At 50.1% G+C, this 26475-nt stretch overlaps 1 protein-coding gene and 1 long non-coding RNA gene across 3 annotated transcripts in view; one reads left to right on the top strand and one right to left on the bottom strand.

Annotated features, from left to right (window-relative positions):
- The window catches only part of LOC132217925 (uncharacterized), a 10374-nt gene extending 5536 nt beyond the window's left edge, over positions 1–4838 (top strand). Inside the window, exon 2 of the long non-coding RNA XR_009449043.1 lies at positions 1553–4838. This is a non-coding gene — a long non-coding RNA (uncharacterized LOC132217925). The remainder of the gene's footprint in view (positions 1–1552) is intronic.
- Positions 1947–26475, bottom strand: ALKBH5 (alkB homolog 5, RNA demethylase). Of its 2 annotated transcripts, XM_059668390.1 has the most exons (4): positions 24118–26438; positions 16818–16898; positions 5962–6117; positions 1947–5086 (listed from the first exon to the last, which is right to left on the bottom strand). In XM_059668390.1, the coding sequence occupies exons 1-4, from the start codon at positions 24885–24887 to the stop codon at positions 4912–4914; spliced, it is 1182 nt and encodes a 393-aa protein (XP_059524373.1). In that variant the 5' UTR covers positions 24888–26438; the 3' UTR covers positions 1947–4911. The 2 variants fall into 2 exon arrangements, with proteins under 2 accessions (XP_059524373.1, XP_059524374.1); XM_059668391.1 differs by lacking the exons at positions 1947–5086; positions 5962–6117 and adding an exon at positions 14491–14768 and having other exon boundaries at positions 24118–26475.

Below are 26475 nucleotides of genomic sequence, written 5' to 3'. Positions count from 1 at the left end.
AATTCTTGCCCCTGAGCTTCAGTTCCCCATCCAAAGCAAAGGACAGCTGCCCCTGCCCCACTCTGAAGCACTGTCACTTGGACTCTGCTGCCCCACTGTGGGCACAGGGAAGAACTGCACAATGAGCACCCTAAAACCTAATTAGAGGACCCCAGTCCCCACAATGCCCAATAATGGCTCCAAGAGCCAACTGTGGAATTTTAAGAATTTTTGCAAGTCAGTTGTTAAAATAAAACCATTATTAAAAATTAAATTATTAAAACTATATTATATTAAAAGCAAAAGTAATGTTCAAAACTAAGCACTTCCTAATTTCACTGTATTTTGCTATTGTCTGTGCTCTTTTTTAAAAAAATATTCATCCTAGGATAGATTTTTATTGATTTTAGAAAGAGGAAGGGAGGGAGAGAGAGACATTGATCAGTTGCCTTCCACATGTGCCCCAACCAGGGATCGAACCTGCAGCCTAGGTATATGCCGACTGGGAATATCAAACCCGCAACCTTTTGGTGTACAGGACGCTTCAACATTGAGCCACGCTGGACAGGCTAATTAAACTCTGGAGTAGCCAGATTTAAAACAGTAACAGGAAAACAGCTGAAATTAATTTAAATAGTATATTTTATTTAACCTGGTATTATCCACAATATTTCAACATGTAATCAATATAAAGTAACTAATGATATCTTTTACATTTTTTTTTCATTACTAACTCTTCAAATTCTGGTGTTTATTAAAGCACATCTCGGTTCAAACTAGCCACATCTCAAGTGTTCAACAGGCAAATTTTCCAATGGCTGCCATAGTGGACAGCACAGGTCTAGACTTAAGAAACAGATGGAACCTGGCTGGTCTGGTTCGGAAGGTTGGAGGCTCATCCCGTACACCAAAAGGTGGTGGGTTTGATTTCCAGTCAAGGAACATACCCAGGTTTCGGGTTGGATACCCAGTTGGGGCGCATGCAGGAGGCAACCGATTGATGTTTCCTACATCGATGTTTCTCTCTCCTTTCCTCTAAAATCAATTTAAAAAATTTTTTAAATAGGTGGAAAAATATTAAGGATGCAGATTAAATTTAAAAGTAGTGCTGAGGCTGAGAAATTTCAATCCAGTTAACCATTTGCTCAACGATGAGAAATCTGTATGTCATGTATCAAATTTAATGATAATAAATTAACTGCTGCCCTGAGCAGTGTGGCTCAGTTGGTGGCAGCGTAGTCCCATATACTAAAATGTCGAGAGTTTACTAGTCAGGGCACATACACGGGTTGTGGGTTTGACCCCAGTTGGGGCATGTGCGGGAGGCAACGGATCAGTATTTCACTCTCACATTGATGTTTCTCCCTCCCTCTAAAATCAATAACAGCATGTCCTCAGGTAAGGATTAAAAAAAGAGAATCTGGTACAAGAGCAGTGTAGTCGGCTTAACAGTGGCCCCCAAAGATATCAGGTCCTAATCCCTGGAACTTATCCATGTTTTATATTTTACATTTTTTAACCGTGCAGATGTGATTAAAGATCTTTACATGGGGGGTTATTTTTGGTTCTCCAGCTGGGCCCTAAATCCCATCACACAAGTGTCCTGAGGAGAGGGAGGCGAAGGGAGATTTGGTAAACACAGAAGAGAAGGCCACGTGGCTGTACGTCCAGGAGTTTCCACGCCCACCGGAAGCTGCCAGAGGTAAGGACTAGAGCCTCCACAAGAAGCATAGCCTGCCAACACCCAGTAATAGCGATTTGGGTTTCTGACAACCAGAACTGTGAGAAAATAAATTTCTGTTGTTTGTGGTAATTTGTTACTGCAGCCACAGAAAACTAATACAAATAGATGGGATGGAACTCCATTTGCCATATCGTGGTTGAATTAGTACCACAGGTAGGCTATAAATATAAGAATTCAGAAAAAAAATCAACAAAAGCATTCTGTGAAAAACTGGCTATACAAATTTATGATAAAGAATATTGTATATTTTATTTGTACTTTATGTGCTATACATCTTTTATATCAGTACAATTTATAATAACATGTGTGTATATGACATATACCAGGTCTGTCTTGTATCCTCAACACCCAGCACAGAGCTTGGTACACAATAGGACACTCAAACATTTTTTGAATGAACATGACTTTGGACCTAAGTTTCCCCCACCACACAACAGGGTCGGAGGAATGAGATGGGCTCCCCAGGTGGGCAGAACTGGTGCCAGATGTTGTTAGAGCACCTACTGTGTACAAGACCGGGCTGGGGGCAGGCTGATGGGACATAGCAGCTGGCCCAAACAGCTGGTGCCCCAGAAGATGGCTGGGAACAGTCAGGTAGGGGATCTCCCATTCCCTTAAGGTCTCTGCAGGCTTGGGGACTGCTCAAGGGATTATCACAGTCCAAGAGATGGGGTGCCAAGGAGCCACTGTACAGCTACAGAGACTAATGCCAAGGACACAGCAGGATCTGCTAGGGTGGGACCCTCTTTCTCTAAGTTCTCCTGTCCCTCAATCCTGCAGGGCAAAGGGCCTCTTTCACCCAGGGACTAGGAAGAACCAGGGTCTGGCTTTGTCACAGCTACAGAAGAGCCCTCTCTTTCCCAGCTTTCCATGTGAGCCCCCATTCCATGCTCCTAGTCAGGAGCCCAGGCATAGAGGGGTGGGTGCGCACCTCTACGTGTATACTCTAGCTCATCTTTGGCAAGTTACTACTTTCCCTCTCAGCTCCAATGTCTCCTCTCTGGGGCATCCAGGGCCCGGTCTGCAGCCAGTGGCTGACCCCTGTAGGCCCAACTGGCCGGATCTGTTACCGATTTGCAGGAATGAGCCCTGGCTGGACAATTGTTGGATCTGGACTTTCCTCTGTTAAATGGGCAGTTAAGTGGCTTTCCAGGTTTCCACAATAAGAATTTGGCCACGCAGACTGGCTCTGGGCACTGGAAGCAAATGAAGACGACTCTAGGCCAAAGCCCCTAACCAGAACCTGGGAGCCAGGTCTGGGATCTGGAGGTATTAAAACCCTCTGGGCCCCAATCCCATTCCATCGCAAAATGTCTGCCTGTGTCCATACACCACAACTCTACTGGTATGAATTCTGAAGGCAAGGACCAGGATAGTTTTGCTCACTATTGGGGCCACAGTGTGGGATTGCCCAGAATATAAGAACTCAGTTATTTGTTTAATGAGCAAAACCACTTGTGTGTCTTCTACAAAGACCAGGCTCTCCCCCCTGCCTTTGCTCATGCTGTCCTTCCTTCACTAGCACACATCCTCTGATCACCCCTAGGAAGAGGATCTTCCAGAACTCAGCAGGGTAGGATCCTGGCTCCTGGGAGTGGGAGAAAAAGCAGAAGTCCAGTCCACCTTCAGCCCCTGGGCCTGTGTCAGCGATTGGTCATCTCCTCTGGAGCCCTAGTGGACAATAAACTCTGCTCACCACCAACCCCCCATTCAGAGTTTAAAGAGAAAATGAAGGGATGAAGGAAGCACCAAAGGCAAGCCCTCTTTTATGATAGCATCAGACAACTGTTTCAAAATATATTAGATTTGGTTTTTATTGTAGAGCACACATATCAGGGCAAAGTGCTGCACACACAACTACAAATCATTGAGGGGGGAGGGGGAGCTGTAAAAAAAAAATGCAACTGCCTTAGTTATGCAGTTCCAACTTGAGGATCCACGCTGGCCAAGGAGTTCTGGCCCTGAGAAGGGCTTCCTAATGGTGGCTGCCCCCAATTTCTGCAGCCCCAGACCTAGGATTCTATAAACAAGGTCCTCCCCATGGTGGTGGCAACGTGGGGAATCTGCTCTCAGGCCTAGCAAGGAAACATTTCTAACAAATCTAGACCAGCAAAACCTCACAGCCCTCGAGAATCTGAGGAGGTGGCAACTGCCAAAGACTACTTTCCCCCTCTTATTACTATTTTTTAAAAGCCCCTTCCCCAGCTCCCATGCCCCGAGGCGGAAGAGACACTGACCCAGTCTGCAGACCTGGGCTCTGGCCTTAGATGTGTGCTGCAGGCAGGCAGAGGGGCAGACACCTTTCTATGGGGGTGACATGGGGAGAAGGCCCAAACTGGCCAATGTAGACGAAAGGAAAGGAAAAGGAAAAGAACGAGACCGAAGGGGGGAAAAATCTAAACAAAAATCCTGCTACACACCACAACAATTTTCCATACCCCAAATGCTAGACTTGGAAGGACACCAGTCCTTCTAGCTAGAAACAATTTCTAAAACTGTCCCAACATGGCCAGTCTAACTGTTCCATACAATCACACGCATATGCCCGAAAGGAGCAATCCAGCAGAGGTATGCTCTTGGCAAGAGGTCAGGACTGCTGCAGCCAGGGACCTGTAGGCAAAGCAGGCCAGTGGGCATGGAGGAAGCCCTGGGCTCGGCCAATAGCTCTGGGGTGCAGAGGCTGGCACTATTGAAGCGCCTGCTCAGTCATCCTGAATGATTCTGCAGCAGGAGGAAGGTGTTTGTGTGACTTTCCAGAGCCTGGAGAGCAGGTGACAGACAGGACAGCAAGGCCCAGGAGACCTCAGCCCAGCTTAAACATGGGGGGGGGGGGGGGGCGGCGCGGTTACAGGGACAACTTCATTCACAACACTGAGAAAATTTACATATAAAGCAAAACAAGAATTTTCTTAACCAAAACATTTTGTTGCTTTTAAATAAACCAGCCTGGCACAGCCCCACTTGATGATGGTTGCCCCGCGTTCCTCTACTAGCCACTCCAGGGTGAGCTGTCAGCCTTTCCATCCAAGAGGAAAACCAGGAACCAATTCTGTTCTTTAGCCTCAACAGGCAACAAACCAAGGAAAAATGAAAGGGTCCAAACAAACAAACAAAACCCCTCAAAACGAAACAAAAAGGGGGTGGCTACTTGAGGATTAACCAGAGTTCCCGAGAGGATGCAGTGGGCCTCAGTGCCTCCGCATCTTCACCTTTCGGGTGGGGCTGCCCGCGGCCTCTGAGCAGTCCTCCGACTCATAGGACTTGCGCCAGTAGTTCTCAGAGCTGAAGCTCCCCCTCCGCCGGTGTGTGGGCAGCAGCACTGAGCGTCGGTTCTCTTCCTTGTCCATCTCCAGGATCCTAGGCCTGCAAGGGGCAGGGTGGGAGCAGTTACGAAGAGGCTGGCATGGCCGCAGGGCCTCCCACCTCTGCACCAAGCTCTGACCCTCATCTGCAGGATGACTCACCACCATTCTCCCAGAGGGCTGTACTGGCAGAAGCAATGGCATTGTTTCCCTGTCCACTAAGTGCTAGTGGTCACTCCTACTCGTTGAGACACTTCCTAAGTACCCTGTGGGGTCTGCATGGCTCTGAGTCTGGTGCCCAAGGACACTGCCAAGGCTGCTGTTTGGATAGAAAAAGGCCCTCCCTATTACAGCCTAACACCCTGCACGGTCCTGCCATCTCCCTCCACTTCTCAACCCCCCATTTACTCCCCCTTTCTCTCTGCCCACCAACCCCACTAGCCCCTGAAACCACCAAGTTCTTCCTGCCTCAGTGTTTTGGCCCATGAGTATCTCCTGCCTACATTGCCCTGCCCACAGGTCTTCCTCATCTGTTTGGTCTTAGCTTAAACAGTACTTCCTCAGGAACCATCCCCAATCCTTCTGAAATGGGTCTGGCCCACTAGCTTCCGAGTCCCAGGCTTTCACATTTAAGTATAAGCCACAAGAGTGCTTGTCTGGGTGGACTGGAAAAGGGAAATCACGGGCAGGCCATGAAGCATTCCCACTTGTCAGAGTCTGGGCCTAACCTCTTCTCTCTGAGGATACAGGCAATCAGGGGTTAAGTGTGAATGGCACCAATGCCACCAGCCCAGGGGAACTAGACGTAAAGCTTGAGAAATGTGGGCAATGCCAGGCTCCTAACCACCTACCCCAGGCGCTTCCCTATCCATCTCACCCTGAAGCTAGGCCATGGGGCTGCTTGGCTAGCCTTGTTGAGGGTGCTAAGCTGAGTACCTGTGAGCAGCGTCGGGGTCTGCTTTGCGGTGAGACCGCTTGGGTTTCAGAGCAGGGTCCCTGTTGTTTCCTGACAGGCGGTCTGAAGCATAGCTGGGTGGTAACACGGAGCTGCTCAGGGACTTGGTCTCCAACCGGGGCGCGTCTAATCTAGTCCTGAAAAAAGAAATAGGCATCGGGTCATCACGGGGCCTCTGGTGGGGGTATGGATCCTAGCAGACCAATTCTCTCTCCAGGCAGGCTGAGTGGGGAGGCCAGAAGCTCGGCTCTGTGCCTCTGTCTCTTGTGGTTCAACTAAGGATTGGTCTGGCTGACTTCCAAAGACACTTCTTGAGTTCAGGCTTAGGAGCAGGGAACAAGAATACTTCCGTATGGAGACTTCCATGACAGAAATCGGCTGCCCCAGGGAAAAGATCCCAGGGCACTCTTTGAGTTGGATGAAGCAGCCTCAGGCCCAGAGGTCCTCTGGACATTTCCACCTGCCAGAGGACTGAGAGCCCTCTAGTGGGCACCAACATACTCCAACAGACAACTTCACCCTTGCCTAAATACCAGGCAGGAAGGTTCTCCTGGCCAGGCCTATGGAAGGGCTGGAGGGGAACAGAGTAAGAGTTCCCCCCACTCTCACTCAGGGACAGAGGCTGTGGCAGAGCCAGGAGAGCCCAGGCCCAACTCCACATTCATGTACTTGGCTCTCATCCCACCACAATCACCTGGCAGCTTCTGTTTATTCCAGGATACTGACCAGGCCAAGGGCTTTTGATGGCAAGCTCTCACGGAGCATCGGGTATGAATCTCAAGGACTACAATGCCTACCTAGTAAAGGAAGAAGATGCAAGCAGAGTCAAGGAAGAGGGGTTGGAGAAGCTGGGCCGGGAGGTATCAGGGCAGTGATCTGAAGCCAGAGTAGGGAAACCTCAAAGAAGCCCAAGGCTCCTTGCATGGTACAGAGAAGGCTGGCAAGTCAGGCTGGTACAGCAAGGAGCAGGAGAGAGGCCTGGGATGGGGGGTAATTGGTACACAGCTGGCAGAAGGCCCCAAAGGCAATTTCCCATAGGCTGCTGGGCACAAAGTAGTAATTTGGTTCTGAGGAAAAAGGTGCTGTGATCAGGGCAAGACTCAAAGGACATCCTCACAAAATTACTGAGAGGAAGGGGGGCTGGGATCAGAGGGTGTCTTGCCCTAGTCTGCCTGGCATTCTTGGTAACAACTGCACCCAGTCTTCGCAGCTCCCCCTACCCCTACTGGCTGGCCTGCTGTAAACAGATGGAGGAAGCTGGGTCAGAATAGTAAGTCACGTGTCCGGGAAGTCTTGGAGAAAGGTTTAAGCCTAGGTGAGACTCCAAGCCAGCCAGGCAAGAGTCACAGGGCTCTGAACCTGGGCAGGGGTCTTCTCCTAAGAGCAGCAGGGGACACCTTCTAGCTCGGAACACATGTTCTGACGCCCTCAGGCTCAAACGAGCGGGCAGGAAGGCAACATAACTGGTCCCTGCCCCTTTGCTTTGGCCTCACAGAGGCAGAGGCCAGAGGGGCACAGCTTTTCCAGCCTCAGCCTCCACTCTGGGCTCAGGGAAGGAGGACCGAATAGCAAGAGAAAATCCAGCCGTGATCACCATCCCTCTCTGGGCCTGTTTCCCCATTTGAGCAAAGAAGGAAATGTGACTGGCTCTAAGGCCTCTTTTAGTTCTGAGGGTCTAGAAACCAAAGATAAGTCCTAGGATTCTTTAGAGAAGCACCAGGAAGAGGTAGTGCTGGGCAACACCCAGACATGAAGGTGGGAATTAGAATCACCTGCTCCCCGAAGCCCTCTTTATCGGGCCAGACCTCATATCCCTATGCTGAGAGGTCCAGGCAGCAGAGATGAGACCAAACAAGACATTAGCCGTTAAGCTTGACTGCAAGGACTCCCAGGGTCTGAAGCCTCATGGAGGAGCATCTCCTTTTGGCACCACTAAACTAATCCTACACTAAGACGCCACAGGTGCCAGGGACCACACACTCAGGGCAGAAAAGCCCCTGATACAGAAAGCCCTGGTGGGCAGGGCCTAGCTCCCTGGAGTTGTTTCCTTGGATTAGTGACAGATGGCAAGAGAGCAGCAGAGCCACCACGAGGAGAGCCCAAACTACACACCTCGGGGGCCAGAAAACACAAGCACATCCTGCCACGCTGGCACAGGCCAAGTCCTTGTTTGCCCCGCCCTAAAACTGCTTACCAGCTGAGTGGCCTGCCTGGGCAGCCCGGGCACAGTGGTGGTGGCCCCTCACTAGGGTTCTAGGACTGCTGGAGAAGCTGGGAAGAAAGTTACAACCAGCTGAGACTGGAGAGACAGGACAGGGACCTGGACTGGCTTTGCTGCTCTCTAGCTGCCTAAGTGAGGAAAGGGTACTGTTCTCCGCACATGACTGTTCTGTTGTTATCACGGGGCAGCCCTCAGAGGAGGGATAATCAGAAGTGGCCCTACCAGAGTCCAGCATCATGTACTCATTTTGGGGACAGTATAAGCTTTGGGGCTCCAAAGGGCTCCCAACCCATCCCCTGGGGCTGTTACAGTATATCTCAGAAATGCTGGAGAAGCTCTTGCCCTCCCTCCACATCCAAAAAGCCATAAAGCTGCAGGAAGCCAGGCTAGAGCCAGATTCCAAGCCGAGAGCCCACCAGCAGCTTAACTTCAGACCAAACCCCTCTTCAGGCCAGGCCATTTAAGGTTCAGTGTGCAAAGCCACAGATTTGGAGTAAGGAAGCCCAGTTCTAGCAGTAAGGTCTGGGCCCCCTCAGGTGGCAACAGGAACGAAGACCTGCATCACAGATCTGAGTCAGCATCCCCCAGTCACAGCAAGGCACCACAGGCACATGAAGCGAGGATTAACAAGGCAGGGACTGAGCCTTGGTATAGGGCAGCAGTTCTCAACCTGTGGGTCGCGACCCCTCTGGGGGTCGAACGACCCTTTCACAGGGGTCGCCTAAGACCATCGGAAAACACATATATAATTACATATTGTTTTTGTGATTAGTCACTATGCTTTAGTTATGTTCAATTTGTAGCAATGAAAAGACATCCTGCATATCAGATATTTACATTACGATTCATAACAGTAGCAAAATGACAGTTATGAAGTAGCAACGAAAAAAATTTTATGGTTGGGGGTCACCACAACATGAGGAACTGTATTAAAGGGTCTCAGCATTAGGAAGGTTAGAACCACTGGTATAGGGGAAGCCAGAACGAAGGGAGGATGACAGCATTAATGTAACACATTACCACGTGACCTGAGGGGATGGGGAGTTGACTCTGTTCCTTTATCACTCGGAATCCTCCAGAGAAGCTGCTAGGGAGGCTCATACCCACTGCAAAGGTGGGAAGCAATGCTGAACTGGAGACCAAGTCACTTGCCTAAGTCACACAGCTACAACCCTACGATGGCTTCTGAAGCCCAGTGGGTTTGCATCACTGCCGAACAGGGCCGTGCAGACAGACCACCACCAGTCTGAGCTTCAGGGTCTGCTGCCAACCACTCCAACTTCTGGCTCCACCTTCACCAAGCACCCTTTTGTGCCGTAAAGCCTGGCTTTCCCAAGGGAGGCAGGAAGCAATGTGGTGGGCATATCTGAGTACGCCCTTGTCTACTGAGTGACCAATGGGTCGGGTGTATGCCATGTGGACACACACTCATCGGACCAGAGAAGAAAGGTGGGCTAACCCTTGGCACAGGAGACAAGAATCGTGAAGACAGAAGCGATGGCAGGAGTCTCGGGGGATGATGTCTCAGGCCTGGCCCAAAGCTGTCTCCTCATCCCCATCCCCTCAGAGGCAAAGTTGAGTGTGCCTTCCAGCCTCCCTTGAGCTCATCCACACACACAGCCTCACACTAGAGCTTTCAGGGAGGGTCTCCCTTGACCCCTGAGACCCCTTGACCTGAATGACCAAATAAGCCATTTAGCTCAGCCTCCTCCAGACAATTTCTCGCCTGCAAATCCCTCGCCCCACTGCTCACATGCTTCAGCAGCTCCCCAGCACCTCCAGATTTCTCTGCACAGCGCGAAGTCTTCTCTGACGGTCTTAGATTGTATCAATTGCTCCAACCCATCTCTACTCTGTGTTCCAGAATGGACTACCTCCGAGTCCCCAGACTTCAAGCCTCTGTAAAGAGCATCTCTTCTGCCTGAACTGTCTTTGCCCCTAAGCCTCTTCTGTGCTTGTGCGAAGCCCATACCTCCTCGACTACCTTCAGGTAGCATGTCTCTGGAAAGCCTTCCAAGCCACTCCCTGGTGAAGTGCTAAATGTCTGCCTTTCCCCAAAGGACAAGGGAATGAGAAGAGACCCCTTTCCTGGTACTGGCACAGAGCCCAGCTCATACCAGCCTTGGTAAACACTTGGCAAATGATACTCCAGCTGCTTCTTCCAGCTTCAGCCTACTCTGAGATGAGCACCATTTGACCAGAAAGTGTATTCCCTGAGCCACTTTATGTAGTGAACTGTAGAGCACCCCATGCAGGAATAAAGTCTTGTATACAAGCCTCGGGATTCCTGAAGACTAATGGATTGGATGCCCTGGTCACCAACCAGAAGTCCATGAGAGTCCAGAGCTCTCTCCTGAGATCAAGTGTTGATCCAAGGCCTCCTTCTCCCATATCACCCCTCAGCTACAGAGGTCCTCTAAACTTCCTGTCTTTGAGCTTATCATTTCTGCCTAACAAGCAGTGTCTAGCACAGGGGCCAGATCACCAAGCTTTTTAAATTTTGAGAATACGTTTATTAAAGCTAGAGACAGTGAAATGAGGAAGAGCTTAGGTTATAAGAAGCAACAGGAGAGCCTGGGCAGGGCTACATTGGCTCTCAAAAATGTTACAAGAAAGAAGTGAGCCATGCGGGGGTGCTCTGGTTCATGGAAAATCAGAGAAAAGGGCCTTGGAAACAGGTTCAGGAGATACACCTGAGAGGGAAGAAAGGCATGGGCGTGCTCTCAAGCCTTTCTTAAACACCCTCCCCAAACCTACCAAGCTGGATATAATTTTTTTTTAATCCTCACCCGAGGATATGTTTTTATTGAAATTTTTTTAGAGCAAGAGAAAGGAGCGAGGAGAGAGAAAAACAGATGCGTTGTCTCCTGTACATGCCCTGACCCGGGATTGAACCTGCAACTTAGATATGTGCCCTGACTAGGAATCGAACCTGTTCCCACCAACTGAGCCACCTGGCTGGTGCTGGGGGAGCAGGTATTTTATATCCAGGGAACACACTCTGTGCTTCTAGAACAGTACTCATTCAGCTTGTGCTGCACTGGCATGCAAAATGCCCACCTATCACATACCAACCACCAAGGGACGTAAGTTGCCTTGGGTGCCTTGTGCATGGTAGATGCTTAATGTTTCCAAGTCAGAAATTCCCAGTCAAAGATCATTCCAAACTTGCTAGATCACCAGAGGCAGTTCACTTCCAACCTGACCCCTTTCCAGCGTTCACACTCTACTCTGAGAATTAATGTGCAGGCAGCGCTCTACCCAATGCCTAGCACATAGTAGGTGAGTGCGTGGCATGGGGCAGCGCACAAGGTCCTACAGAAGATTGCACACCAGAGAATCATGGAAAAAAATGGGACACCACTACCACCTGCCCTGTGATGAGTTGCTATACCCCAGAAATTGATGAGCCGCTTCATTCTCTAAGCAGTAATTTAAAACTTTAACTGTACCTTCATGACGGTTAGGTCCAGCTTCCCGCCTGGGGTACCAATGACTGACAAAGATGCATGTTGGGCAGCTTGCCCTGAGTGGACTGGGAAACAGACATTCAGGGAAACTGGGGGATGCTGAAGATCTGACCAGCCTGCAACCCACTCTCTGTAGCGCAGCCCCCTTCTCACTTAAAACACTCTCATCAATTAGCTCTCTACTTGCACAGCAGAAGCAAGAAAGCCCTTCTGTATGTGAGTTTGTTTCTTAAAATCATAGCATACACCCCAGTGACACACTAGGGCAGGAGCAGGGCGTACGTGTGGTGTGCCACTGTGCCATCCACCAAAGGACCACAAGACTCAGCACCAGGAGAGCCAGGTTCTAGGCCTCACTCAGCCATTTACTGGTAGTGCCCCCAAACATACTAGTTTTATAAAGCTAAGCTGCAGCCCAAAGATTCCACTCCTACAGAAGCTCTCAGGCCACCCCAACATCCCAGTCCTCCCTGTGAGAAATGATGGCACCACGTGCATGATGACTCAGCATCACCCATATTCAAAGGAGCTGCATTTTGTTGAGCCAGAAAGCACTTGGCAGCCACCCCTCCATTTCCTCCCCAAAAGGCCCTTAGAAAGACCATTCCAGCTGACTGACCTGAGCCAGTGACAGAGGCCCTAGGCCAGCGGTTCTCAACCTGTGGGTCGCGACCCCTCTGGGGGTCGAACGACCCTTTCACAGGGGTCGCCTAAGACCATCGGAAAACACATATATAATTACATATTGTTTTTGTGATTAATCACTATGCTTTATGTTCAATTTGTAACAATGAAAATGCATCCTGCATATCATATTTACATTACGATTCATAACAGTAGCAAAATTAGTTATGAAGTAGCAACGAAAATAATTTTATGGTTGGGGGTCACCACAACATGAGGAACTGTATTAAAGGATCGCGGCATTAGGAAGGTTGAGAACCACTGCCCTAGGCCTTTGCTCAGCAGTCTGTGTAATCTTTTCCTGAACTTAGTGGGGAGACAGACTGGCTATACCCCTCTGCCTATGAGTAGGGCCAGCTCAATGCCCAAATTCTACTCATTTAAACGTGACTTCACAAAAGACATCAAGTTAGTCAGGTGCCGCACTAAGGCCATATCCCTGATGTCTGGGAAATGCCTGGGCCAGGATGCTCCCCTTTTCATCTTGTCACCAGCTTGCCCTTTTCCAAGACAAGCCCCTACAGCTACTCTGGAGCTGCTCCTCTTCGGCCTGAACTGTCTTCCTCTGAGCCAGGCCTCATGCTGAGCCCCAGATGGATAAGGCTCTCCCTGTCCCTACAGAAAGCAGATTTGGAAGTTCACAATGCTAAGTGTACTGGCTGTGACAATTTAAGCAGGAAGGGTATAAGAGGGCCACATGTGTGTATATAATGCTCCCTGCATGTCAAAACAACCAACATCTGAGCCTTGAAGGATGGCTAGGTTAACCAATGTTCAGTGTGTGAATGTGGATCATTTGGAGGGTAGGGTGTAGGTCAGAAGCTGAACGTGTTATATGGGAAAGCATTCCCAACAGAGACCACACTGTTGTAAGAGTCCAGGACAGAAGTCCAAGGACCATACTAGGAAAAGCAGGCACTGTAACATAAGTGAGGAGTAGAAGAGATTAGGCTGGCTGGATGGATAGGCAGAGACCAACAAGGATTTTGGATTTTATTCTATAAACAGAGATGCCTGTGCCTCAGCTGCCTAGGGAAGCTGGGGAGCACTTTCCCACGCTTCAGCCCTCTCACACCAAAAGCTGTGTGTCTGCCCTCCAGCCTAGTACCTGGCTGGCTCTTGGGACCACTCAAGTCAGAAGGTCAAAGACCTTCAGTCACCTATAATAGCCATTATCTGAGGTCAGACTACTGCCAGGGGCCCAGCTGGCTAAAGAGCTTCTTGGAGGAACTGGTAAGAGTATAGACAAATAGCTCTACAAGGAGTATCTAACTTAGTCATCCCAGGCAGCCAGGTATGGGAGACACCATTCAAGAAGGAAACAGCCCGACCTATGAGGCTCAGTAGTTGAGGATCAACCTATGAATCAGGGTTCGATTCCCAGTCAGGGCACATGCCCAGGTTGTGGGCTCTATCCCCAGTGTGGGCTGTGCAGGAGGCAGCCAATCAATGATTCTCTCTCATTATTGATGTTTCTCTCTCGCCCTCTCCCCTCCTCTCTGAAATAAATAAAAATATATTTTAAAAACTAAAAAAAAATAAATTTACAAAAAGCAGGAAACAGCTGATGCTCTGGCTATGGCCACCTCCATTTGCACCTCCAGTGAAGATTTCCAAGATAACCTATTTTGAGAAGCTTGAAAAGTTCTGCTCTGGTTCTGTATCACCCTAGGAGTTGCTTTGTAGTTCGTTCTGGGCATACCACTTGTCCCCGGCTGCACCTGAAGTTGTCAAGTATAGACTGAGAAGAAATGACTGGAGAGGCCAGAAAGGGCCTATACGTTGGACTCCATCACTTCCAGATTCTGGGTTTTGGCCTGTGCGGGGAACCACAGGAAAAGAAAGGAGAAAGGCAGATAAAAACCCTTCTTCTGATGAATTCTGGGAACATTCTTTTGGCTAGAACAGAGAGGCTGCCAGCTGCCAAGCTGACCCGTGTCTGGAGCTCCCAAATATGCCTCGTACTCTGCCTGCACCATAGGTCTAAATCATCTCCATTCTACATATGATAAAACACACTCACAGTTTTGACTTGATGAAGTGGCAGAACCACACCAAAGAGACTTCATCACATTATTCTGAAGTTCTAGGCCCAAAGGGTCAAGATACCAAAGTTATTGACTGAAGTTAAAAAAAAAAAGGCAAGTGAGAAATAAGGACTTAAAGGCAAAACCTAGAACAAGCTGAGCATAAAATAACTACCCATGAATCCATACCAATAAGTAAATGATTGAATCTATAATAATAAAAGCGTAATATGCTAATTAGACTGGACAGCCGAGCGACCTTCTGGACGTCCTTCCAGATGACCTTCTGGACAAAGCCAGGGCTGTGAGGGCCCAGGCGAGGGCCAAGGCAAGCTGCCGCAGCTGCGAGGGCCAAGCCCCTTGCACGAATTTCGTGCATCGGGCCTCTAGTAAAGATATAAACAAGTAGGGGAGAAGAAACAATTCCTGTTCAGAATTCCAAGTACTTTGTGGGGCTACTCCCCCTTACAGAGGAGGAGCTAACTCCCCACTCTTTAAGCATGTGCTACACACAGTGACGTCCCTCCTAAGGAGACAGTATGGACAGAGGGAACTAGTATAACTTTAGCATGCAGAAATCTGATTAACACCACCTCAGCCAGGTGATCAAGCTCATTATCAAGGTCCTGTGCCCTAGACACGACACTGAGGAGAGTGGTGCTTTATACCTCTGTGGTCTTCCTCTTCAAAACCTATAACTCCAGTCTAACCATGAGGAAAACATGAGACAAATCCCAACTGAAAGACATTATATAAAATACCTGACCATCAATGTTATCATATGTAAGGCAAATCTGAGAAACAGTCACCGCCAAGTAGTCTAAGGTGAGATGACAACTAAATGTAATGTGGAATCCTAGAACAAAAGTACATTAGGAAAAAACTAAGGAAATCTAAATAAAATATGGACTTTAATTAAGAATCCTGGATCTATTAATTTTTTTATTGTAATACAAATACCACATTGACATAATATGTTAACAAATAGGGGGGCATGGGGTGCTTGGTACATGGGACCTCTTAGTACTATTTTCACCATTTTCTGTAAATCTGAAACTGTTCTGAAGAATATTTATTTAAAAAAAATTTTAAAAAGCCCTGCTGGTGTTTCTAGGTGATTAGAGCATTGGCCCACGGACCAAAGGGTCATGGATTTGGTTCCCAGTCAAGGGCACGTACCTGGGATGCAGGTTTAATCCCTGGCCCTGGTTGGGGTGCATGTGGGAGGTAACCAATCGATGTCTCTCTCACACATCAATGTTTCTCTCTCCCTCCCCCGACTTCTTTCCACTCTCTCTAAAAATCAATGGAAAAAAATATTGTCGGGAGGATTGACAAAAACAAAAAAGATGGCAAGCTTTAAGGACATCCTGCGCCAGCTAGGGTCTAAGCACCAGTCCTGCTCTGCTCGCTGATGTCTTATCTGATCTTGGGCAATTACCTTGCCTCTCAGGAGTCCATTCTACAGGCAAGTTTACCTTGACCCAGTGTCTGCTTGGCTCAGTGCATTCACCCCATGAGCAGAAAGAACTGCAGGGCAGGCTAGTTTTGGCAGTATTGGTCAGTACACCCCTGACTTCCTGGCCAGAGAAGAGGAACAGTTATGCACCTGCTGAACACTGCAGCCTAACCTCCCACCTCCGTTTCCTTTCCTCACTCTCTGCTCCTTCCCAAAGTGAAAACACGGACATTTTAAAAGCAGGCTGCTAAGGCACAGTCTAAAAATAATCAACAGAAACACATGCCAAATCAGAACGAAGGAGGTGGGGAAAAGGGGAGGTTCTGGAAAAGTGTTCCCCAAATCTTATCTTAAGACTGTTCCCATAAACACTGAGAGCATGGGCTTTTGCTCAGTCCTAACTAAAATCACTAAATAGCCACAGAACTTAAATTTCTGATGAAGAAGAGATACAACAACTTTATACTCACAGAATTCAATTAAAAAAAAAAACAAAAACAGACCTGCCCTGGCCAGGTAGCTTGGTGGAGCATCGTCCTGATATGCCAAGGTCAATTGCAAGGCAGGGCACATACAAGAACAAACCAATGAATGTATAAATAAATGGAAAAACAAGTGAATGCTTCTCTCTCTAAAAATCTTTAATTGTGAAAGTGTAATATGCTAATTAGACTGGACATCCTTCCGGACGACCTTCCGGACAAAGCCGGGCTGTGAGGAAGCCCAGGTCCCGGGTGCCAGAGGGAAGCTGGTGCCAGCAGCCGGGGGAAGGAAGGCCTACTCTTGTAGGAATTTTGTGCATCGGGCCTCTAGTCAATAAATAAAAACACACAAAACCCCCCAGACCTTACAAGCCTTTTCCTTCTCTCAGGTTTTACACTGTCATGCCACTGATAGAAAGGAGCCGAGTTCTAAGGCAACCCAAACCTAGATCTTCAGACAGGCAGGCAAGCAGGTGCCAGACCAGGGCACTTACTTCCTGAGGATGATGACTGCTCTTCGCTCCTTGATGTCCTGAGGCCGTATGCAGTGAGTGATTTCATCAGCAGCATATCCACTGAAAAAAAAACACAGAGCATGTGAGCATGGAGAGTAATCAGACAACCAACGTTCGGGGGGGAGGAGGGAGAAGGAGGAAAAATATGGCCCAGGTCTTACTGCCGCTGTGGGCCCCATTATTTGAGAGGTAAATAACATTTCTGTTCTGAAACCATGCAAGGAAAACCTGAGATGAGGCAAAGAAGAGCCTTAAGGCAGAAGCCAAAGCAGGAATCCCCCTGTACAAGCGAGGAGTCCTTCTTTTCAAGGGCCACCGAAAGGGTACACCTTTGTCACTTTGGAGACAGTTGGAGTGACTCAGGCCAGACCTTGGTGACAAGACAAGTATCTCCTCCTCCTCCTTCTCTCCCTGTCCCCCACCCTTTGGCTTGCAGAGGAATCCAAGTTAAACGCTGACAGCACTGACTGCAATGTTCACAAAGAGGATCTGTCTACTTGAAAAATAAAAGCTTTAAAAAAACCTCCATTTGGGGGAATCCAAAATCTTGAAGACAGCTGTGACACTCAAATTCCTGTTTTCATCAGACACATGATTTTAAAACTGCTCACCGACCAATAAATGTAGATGACTGTCCTCTTCACAGCTAACATCGTTCCTATTGATATTCTGGAAGCAAACTCAGCTTCCCAAGCCCCATCACATGCCCTCATTGAGAGCATGGCACCCCACTCCCATAGACTAAACATTTGACACAAACCAGAGGGCCCTGGACCACCCGGGGGCAAGCCAGAACCTGGGGTAGATTCCTGACCAAGAAGCCATGATCCAGGCTCCCCATGCAGGGATCTGCCAGCAGCAGAGGCCTCCTGGGCCCTAATCCCAGGGCTAGGTCCCCTCCTACATTCTTGCACTCCACACTGGGGAAGTGCAGATCTGGGCTGCAAGACAGTCCCATGTAAACACAGGACTTCCTCAAAGAGCTAAATTCAATTCCCCAAAGGTTCTCAAGGCACATTTCTATGGCCTAAATCTGCAGTACTGGCTACAGGCAGCCTTCCCTACTGTTAACAAGTGTTATCAATCTGCTTGACTTTACTGCAGGCACTACACCAAGGGACTTGACTTCCCATCTCCAACAAGGAACCACTCCCTTAATACAGTTCTGGAGAAAATCCAGATGTTTGCCAAATCCTGACTGTCCCCGTGCCCCAAAGGCTCTAGAACGTAAAACAAGCCACAGAGCCCAGGCCTCAGAACTAGTGAGGAGGTAGGACTACAGAGGCCTACAGAAATGGCCACGGCACTGACCCTCCTGAAAAGCTCATTAGCACTGGTCTTCTAGAACTTCCTGGCAGTTGTGACACAATGTACTAAGCCCTCCTCAGAGTATCAGGCTCTGCTGGGAGCGGAGGCTCAAAGTCCTGATCAAGGGACACTCGTCTGGCCAACCTTCAGCAGAGTGTCCAGCAGAGACCAAGAGGGTAAGTTACTTACTACTAAGGAACCTACTTGTCATAAGAGAACCTGTTTGCAAGTCCTAGTCTGCCAACCTGAAACTTAATATGCCTGGGTCCAGCTTTACCCTGGGCATAAAGCAAAGTCCAGTGCCTCCTGCTCTTTTGTTTTCATAGAGGAGAGAAAGGAAGAAATACCTCATGCTTGTCAGCCTGCCTGGGTTGAGCCCCCCAAGGAGCAGTGAGTAGTATGCTGCAAGCATCAAGACTCAAGAGAGCCTGGCTCTGTCATCCACTAGCTTTGTGCCTTAGAGTGACCCCTCAACTCCCCAGGGCTGGGTCCCCCTCACTGCCCACCCACACCTCTCTACTACTACATGTAGCCTTATGGAAAATATCTTTCCTACAAGACAAAGCTTTGCAAAGTTCTTACTCATCTCTGCATACAGTGGACACAATGACATGTGTGTTGAGCTCAACTTTTTTACTGCTTTGAAGCCTGTTTCTACATCTGCAAAACAGCAAGTCATTCCTCAGTGGATTAGGTGCAGGATAAATGAGAAATCTGAAAAACTCAATGATAAGGGACTGTACACTTCTCCTCTAGGGGACAGTCTTGGAGACTGAGTTGTTAAGGCACATTTCCAAAATGGCCACGATTCCCCTTCTACTCTGTGCCCTACCTGGCGCAGGATAAAACCAGAGATGGAGGGCCTGGCCAAGATATTGGCCTTGTGACAGCCTCCCTCTGGCTGGTGCTACCTGCTCTGGGCAGCATCCAGTGATTTTTGCATGGCTGAGAAGCTTAGGTTTTTGGGGGGTAGCAGGTCAGCCACCTAGGCAAACCTCCAAGAAGACACATTGCCTAATTTGTAGGAAAGCTTCCTACAAAGAAGGTCAACCTTCTCTGAGTCCCAATTCTGTATACACCAAGGTATAGATGGAGCAGCTGAGCAGAGAAGGCAGCTCATCTCCAGAGACACTTTACCTAAACTTCAAGCATTCCATAGTATGGAAGAGATTCAATCTTCGATAACAACCCTATGGTATTAACAGCCCTATCTGGCAGAGGAAAAACTAAGGCCCAGAGAGGTTAAGTAACTTGCTCAAGGTCAACAGCTAAGGTGGTGACTCTGGAACTATAATTAAACTCCTGGTTTCAGTGTGCTACACTGGCTTTTGCATTTTTATTTTGGATAGGAGAGTAGGTAATGAGGGCTAGGAAGAAAAGTCCACTATGTTTCCTGGTGACAAGATCCAATCTCTCCTTGGGGCTTCACTAGCCTCAGCAATACCTCAGCAATAGCCGCACACAACTGCCCAGCTGAAAATGCCCATCCAACCCTGCAATTTTTTTTAAAATATATTTTATTGATTTTTTTACAGAGAGGAAGGGAGAGGGATAGAGAGTCAGAAACATCGATGAGAGAGAAACATCAACCAGCTGCCTCTTGCACACCCCCTACTGGGGATGTGCCCGCAACCAAGGTACATGCCCTTGACTGGAATCGAACCTGGGACCCTTGAGTCTGCAGGCCGACGCTCTATCCACTGAGCCAAACCCGTCAGGGCAAACCCTGCAATTTTTATGGCCTATTTATTTTCTGCTTGCTCTGAGCTCCAAGATTAAGACCATGGCTTGCCTACTAGCTTCCTTTCCTTCACTGCCCTCTGCCTTCTTGTCAGGCCTGGCAGAACCAAGGTCAGCCAACTCCCCTGGCCCAGAGTGCCTCCCAAGAATGCACAGCCCTGACTTGATCCTGAGGCTCCTTCCCCTCCCATGGAATCGAAAGTTTCCACACAAGAGATGTGGCCCAGACCTATATAACCTACTTTCCCAACTATTTTAAGCCAGAAACCTAAATTTTGCTTTCAACCCGCTGAACAAGATCAGCCCTTAGCCCAGAACTGACAGGGGTGCCCACTCCACCCAATTATCAACTATTTACTAGAAGTCACAGGCTGAGCTTCCCTCTTCCTATCCCATGGCTGGGTGAGATAGTCATTTCCAGACAGATGGCTAAGGCCTGGGTCTCTAGGCTCATGGCTACCACAACCACTGACCATGCAGCAATGATTAAAAGTAGCAGCAAGTAAGCAATTAGGCTGAGGTAGTCATTCTAATTAACCCAACTGAAATATGTTTTAATCTGCCCATTCAAGGAATAGGAGAGGAATGTGGTATGAAGAGGAGGTGAAATATATTTAGTTCCCTAGAGAACAGCATTAAGAGAGGGTCCAACCAAACCCAACATAGGAAAGGGAAAAAACAACTGCTAACTGGGTCTGGAAAGAAGTCTGAAGCTATTCCAGAAGGGTCTGTGAGGCCTTGCTCTATGCCCACAGTTGGACACTGCTGAGTCAATGTGTGCCACACACTAATATCCATGCTGACAACTATCTCTATATATAAAAGCCTAAGTAACTGTCCAACCGGTAGCTATGATCGTGCACTGACCACCAGGGGGCAGATGCTCCAACTGGTAGCTATGGTATGCACTGACCACCAGGGGGCAGGTGCTCAATGCAGGAGCTGTGGTGACTTGGCAGCTGCAGTTCTCGGGTGACACAACACCCAGAACCAGAGAGGAGGGAGCCCGATTCCAGGGTGCGTCACCCGAGAACCACCCTCTTGCAATCCAGGACCCCTTGGGGGATGTCAGAGAGTGGGTTTTGGCCCGATCCCCGCAGGCCAGTCTGAGGGATCCCACCCCAGGCCTCTAGTTAAATATAAAAGTGTATTCCTGCCATGTTGCCTTGAACAAGTACAGACATCGCTGCCACCAGCAACTGAAGTCTGAGTCAAATGAGAATTACTACAAACCTTCCCCATCTACAGAGAACCACTCTTCATCAGCCGTTCCCTTCCAATGGCAGCCTCACAACTTCTCACCGCTGGGATGGGATACATACTAGGAAGTGAAAGAAAGCATCACCTTTTTACCAGCTAGAACAGTGGTTCTCAACCTTCTGGCCCTTTAAATACAGTTCCCCATGTTGTGACCCAACCATAAAATTATTTTCGTTGCTACTTCATAACTGTAATGTTGCTACTGTTATGAATCGTAATGTAAATATCTGATATGCAGGATGGTCTTAGGCGACCCCTGTGAAAGGGTCGTTCGACCGCCAAAGGGGTCGCGACCCACAGGTTGAGAACCGCTGAGCTAGAACCGAGCAAGATTTGAAAAGAACCACAAGCAGGCAGGTGTTCACCCACCTGCATACCAAGTAAGCTGAGAGTGCTAAGTGGGCAGGTGCTATAAGATTTAAATAAGTGGGAGTGTTCAGAACCCTGGAACAATGGCTCTCCACTGAGGATGATTTTGCCCCACAAGGGACATTTGGCAATATCTGGAGACATTTTTGTACTGTCATAGGTGACAGTGGCATCTAGTGGATAGAGGCCAGGGATGCTGCTAAACATTCTACAATATACAGGATAGCCCCAGCACAACAAAGAATTAGCCCACCCAAAATGTCAACAGTACTGCTATTTTCCCAAGGCATGCCGCACCAGAATCTACTTCAGGTCCAGGTCGGATGTGAGAGCTAATAATAAACTTCATCTGCCTCAAGTTAGCACCTACCTCTGCCCCTTACCTATTCCCTGCTACTGCTGCCAAAAGGGTTTGCTTAGCTAACTCCTAGTCACCCTTCAAGCTCCAGCTTACTTCCTCCCCCAAACTTCCAGCACTCGGGAGTGGGTTAAGATGTCCCTTCTCCCCCCTTTAATGCACTCCTGCAGTTGCCTTCCTGGGCTGTAACTATCTGCAGCCTCCACTGGTCTGTGAATTCCATGAAGGGAAGAGGCATGTTTTAGGCTCTATCAATCCCTATCCGCTTCTCCAGAGAGAGCAGGGACTCATTAAATGGGTGTGCACGAAAGCAAGCACCCATTTAAGCGCCAGGCCCTATATCACGCACAAAATCACTATACTTAATTCTACTAGGCTTTACAAATGGGACAGCAAGCTCAGAGACTGCCCACGAGATCCCAAATGAGAGCTGGATTCAAAGCCTGGGGCAGCACTTTTCAGGACATGCTGAGCCTCCTACACGAACTCCACAGCCAGAGAAGGGACTTGAAACCTTTAGGACTTTACTATTTTGAAGAAAAGATGAAGATAATTTTCCTGATGATGCAATCCCATTGCCAATCACTAACAGACTGGCATTTAAAAAATATTTTTACCTTTCAATTACAGTTTACTTTCAGTATTATTTTGTATTGGTTTCAGGTGTACAGCATAGCGGTCAGACAAACATATACTTTACAAAGTGCTCCCAGACCTGCATTTTCAGAACCTGAAACTTCTTCAATAAAGGGGTATGCATGTGTATAGGGGTGGGGGGATTCTCAAAGTCACAAACTGCCCCTTGTGATCTCAATACACAACCGACTACTGTTAGACCTTCTGATGACAACCCCCTGTGACTATGTGGAAAACTGATATCCCATTAAGAGACCAAATGGCCCTTGTATGAAGTCCTCTCAGAGTCTAGTACCCTTCAATGAAGTCAGACACCAAGCTGTCTTCCACAGCAAGCCACTTGGAGGGTGTGCCCTGAAATCCCACCCTAAAGGGTTCTCCTAAGACACCAATCTGGGAGCACCATGTATAGGTCTGAGAAGCCAGAAGCCCAATTGACAAAGGGGCAACTGATACATAAGGAAGCCAAAGTACTGCTTCTACTGCCACTGACTTCCCCAAATTTCCCACCAGGAGGCCTTCAGGATCACAAGGCTCTGCTGCCACCCCAGGTATGGAATCAGCCTCAGCTGTTCAACTCAAATTAGATGACCTGCTCATGATATTCAGAGGGCTCCACCGACCCATGACTGTGGGCTACAGCACTGACGACACTTCAGAGGTTAAACTGCTCACAACAAAACTGGAGTGTGTCCTGATGCTGTACTAGAATTTGGTGGTCAACCAAGCTCTCTGAACAGCTGGAGTCTAGACCTCCTAGGAGGTGTTGGGGATTACTGAAATACATTGCTAGATTTACTTGTTTCAAGGCTGAAGGAGGCAGCTTCCAGATAATGTTCTGCTTCATATAAACAACGAAGGTGTTCCAGCCGGCAATCTCCTCTGGGGGCCAGGGCACTGGCTAATTCTCAGCAGAATCTGGGGCCCGAAATAGGCCAAGAACCTAAGTCCTGCTGCTGACATAACTATAAGACCAAATTCCAGGTAGAGACCCGCTTTGTTTCATTTATTCCTGGTAACAGGTAAACACATTCTTACGAAGGACCGATGGTCTACTGCACCCAACAGGGACTGAATTTTAAATGTGGGCTGCACTCTATTCCTGGCCCAACCACAACTCTGTTCAATTAATTCCAGGGAAGTCACTGGCCTTCTTGGGAATGGAGAATGTGTATCAATTAAATATGCTCCGGGGAGCCTTCCCTGTATTTTCTGTTAAGAAATTCATAAATAGTTTACTTTCTCTGTTAAGGAAACCATGAATGGCACAGTTGGGAAGATTTCGAAATGGTAAGTTCAACTCATTTTTTTTAAAAACACATAAACTTGAAAACGGAGGCCCAGAATAAAAACTTGCTAAAATCACAAAGGAAAAGAGAGTGCTAATTAGCCTTCTGGAAAGATGCCTAGAGATTAATTCTCAGTCAGTCCGCGATCACGTCACACCTACCCTCCGGACACAGAATTCTAGATGGTTCCCAGACCCGTCCCTACTTTCTTACTACAAGTATGAAAGACAGGAGTGGGTCAGAACTGTAAAGTGCGGGCGCCTATCGGCCGCTGCCTCCTGGGTCAGGGCAGGGCCGCCCCTCCTCCCAGGTGGGTTACCTGAGCACAGTCACGCTCCCCCTGCGCACCGGCAAGGAAAGCACAGGTTCCGACACTCGGATAGGCTTGAACTGGAACTTGCAGCCGAAGCAGAGCGCGGAGTCGCTAAAGAAGGACACAGACACGATCGGGCGCTCGAAGATGTGGATGGGGTCCACGTGGGACACGATGCAGCCCCCGGGCTGGTAGTCGTTGATGACGGCGCTGTTGACGAAGCCCTCGGGGATGACGCGGTGCTCTACCAGCTTCTGGATCACCAGCTGGTGGACCCACTCGGGGATCTCGTCCACGTCGCCCGGCGGGTAGAGGCGCTCCTGGCCCGGCCCGCGCTTCTGCAGCTGGGCGCCATACGTGTAGCCCTCGCCGAAGAAGTACTTGTTGCGCAGCGGGGCCCGGTCCACCGTGTGCTCGTTGTACAGGCCCTTCTCGGCGCGGGACACCACCTCGTCGATGCGGGCCTCGATCTTGGCGCACTCGTCCTGGCTGAAGAGGCGCATCTGGCGGATGCCGCTCTTCACCTTGCGCGCCTCCTCCTCCTTCTGCAGCTGCTGCTCCTCGTAGTCGCTGCGTTCGGGGTCCGAGTCTTCCTGGTACTTGCGTTTGGCCCCGGGCAGCGGGTAAGGCTCGGCGGCGGCGGCGGCGGCGGCGGCGGCGGCCACGGCGGCGGCCGCAGCCGCCGCTGCCTCCCGGCTGCCCGCCTTGTAGTTGTCCCGGGACGTCATGGACTTCAGCTTTTCACGCAGGTCCGTGTAACCGCTGGCGGCCGCCATGGCCCCGCGACGCTGCTCTAGGGTCCTTCGGGGCGGCCGGGGCGGCCGGGCATGGCTCTCGGGGGACGCGGCCCGGGGCCCCGGGAGGGCAGGGGGTCCTCAGCGCCAGGTCCCCATACGAGGACCCGCCTGGGGGAGTTGAGGGCCCGGCGCTGGGTCGAACCTCAGGGGCGGCGAGTCATGCAGCGGTGGCGGCTATGGAGCTTCCTCCTCCTCCACCTCCTCCACGTCCCGGGGGGCAGGGGCGCCAGCAGCGCCTCATGCCGCGGAGGGCCGCTGCGAAGAATCGGCTCGACTCCCGGCCAGACCCTCAGACGCCCGGCCCAGCCCGCACTTTAAAGCGCTCCTCACGACGTCACGCGCCGCTCGCCCGACGTCCGCCAGCGCCGCTCCTCAACAAGCTCTTCAACGCGCACGCGCAGTGCTGCCGGCCACCGCGGCTCCGCGCGCAGCGGACTTGCGCGAGCGAGCGGGCCGGGTCAGCGGAGGTGCAGGCGCAAGCGCAGACGGGGAACCGCTGGTCGGCCGCCACCCCTCCCCCACGCTAGGACTCCGAGGGAGCACTTTCAAAGAACACCGAAGGGCTCCCTCCACAGGGGTGCGCTCACACTGCCAACGCTACTGCTGTGCTGCGTCACGGCATCGTTCGACTGTCTGAAAAACGCCTCAGCCCCCAGCGCGCAATCTCCGGGAAATCGCCAACAACCTAGGACTAGGTTGTCGGGTTACCGTCCCTTTCGGTGCTTTCACTTCTTTCACGGGCCCCCGGCCACGCGCCGGGCGGACCCAGAGGGGAGCTTCCGGAAGTTGGTTGGTAATCCCGCCTGTCAATCAGGCGGTCGCCTTGGCTACTGTATCCGTCAATTAGCGGCAGGGAGGGCTATGAGGACCCCTGAAAGATGAATGGGTGTCTGAGTAGGTGCCTGAATGGGGATCCGACCGGAAGAAAAGCCCTCAGACGCTAAAAAGGAAACTTTTGAACTGCCCGGTCAAGAGCACCAATTTCCAGCTCTGAACCGAACCACGATGTTCGCAGAATCTGGACGCACTGACGGAGCGCCTCACTGCCCCTTTCTCCCTCGCAGCCACCGCTGCCGCCAGTAGCGGACGTTCCCCGAGTCACGTACGTGAGGCTTCGGTGCGTGCGCAGCCGCGGGACGCTCCGGGATTGGCTTAGCTTCTTGCTTGGAGCTGGAGCTGGGTCTGAGGGCCGCTCTTCCGGGAGCGGCAGAAGGAAACTCAAGAGGACGAGTAGGCTCGCGGATAAGGCAGGACTATATTACCGGAGACGATTAAGAAGCCTGAAGCTCTGTGATCCGGCCGGGTGCCCCGCGTGAGCAGAGGGTGGCGACTGGGCGTGCGCGGCCCACGGGCAGTGGCTTCTGCTCGGCCTCCCAGGATGAAGTTCGTCCCCTCTGCTTGGCGCTCAGGCCGCCGGGGAAGACCCTTCCCGCGAACACAGCCCCAGCCGTCCTGACCTGCCGGGTCTGCAGACGTACCAGCCACGCCTCCGGGCCGGGACCCAAGCCGTTCCAGGCGTGGCTCACGTCTTCCTGCAGCCTACCCGGATTCTCATGGGAATGAAACG

Source organism: Myotis daubentonii, chromosome 16 (assembly GCF_963259705.1).
Source record: "Myotis daubentonii chromosome 16, mMyoDau2.1, whole genome shotgun sequence".
In the NCBI taxonomy this organism is placed as follows: Eukaryota; Metazoa; Chordata; class Mammalia; order Chiroptera; family Vespertilionidae; genus Myotis; species Myotis daubentonii.
The sequence above is the reverse complement of the archived record's forward strand: the minus strand, read 5'-3'. Positions and strand labels throughout refer to the sequence as shown.

Excerpts from the sequence above, each read along its gene's own strand:
- ALKBH5 (XM_059668390.1), bottom strand. The coding sequence starts at position 24,887 with ATGGCGGCCGCCAGCGGTTACACGGACCTGCGTGAAAAGCTGAAGTCC. Across the intron at positions 16,899-24,117 it reads GGGAGCGTGACTGTGCTCAG|TGGATATGCTGCTGATGAAA; the intron begins GTAACCCACCTG and ends TTTTTTTTTCAG. Across the intron at positions 5,087-5,961 it reads GACCCCGACGCTGCTCACAG|GCCTAGGATCCTGGAGATGG; the intron begins GTACTCAGCTTA and ends TGCCCCTTGCAG.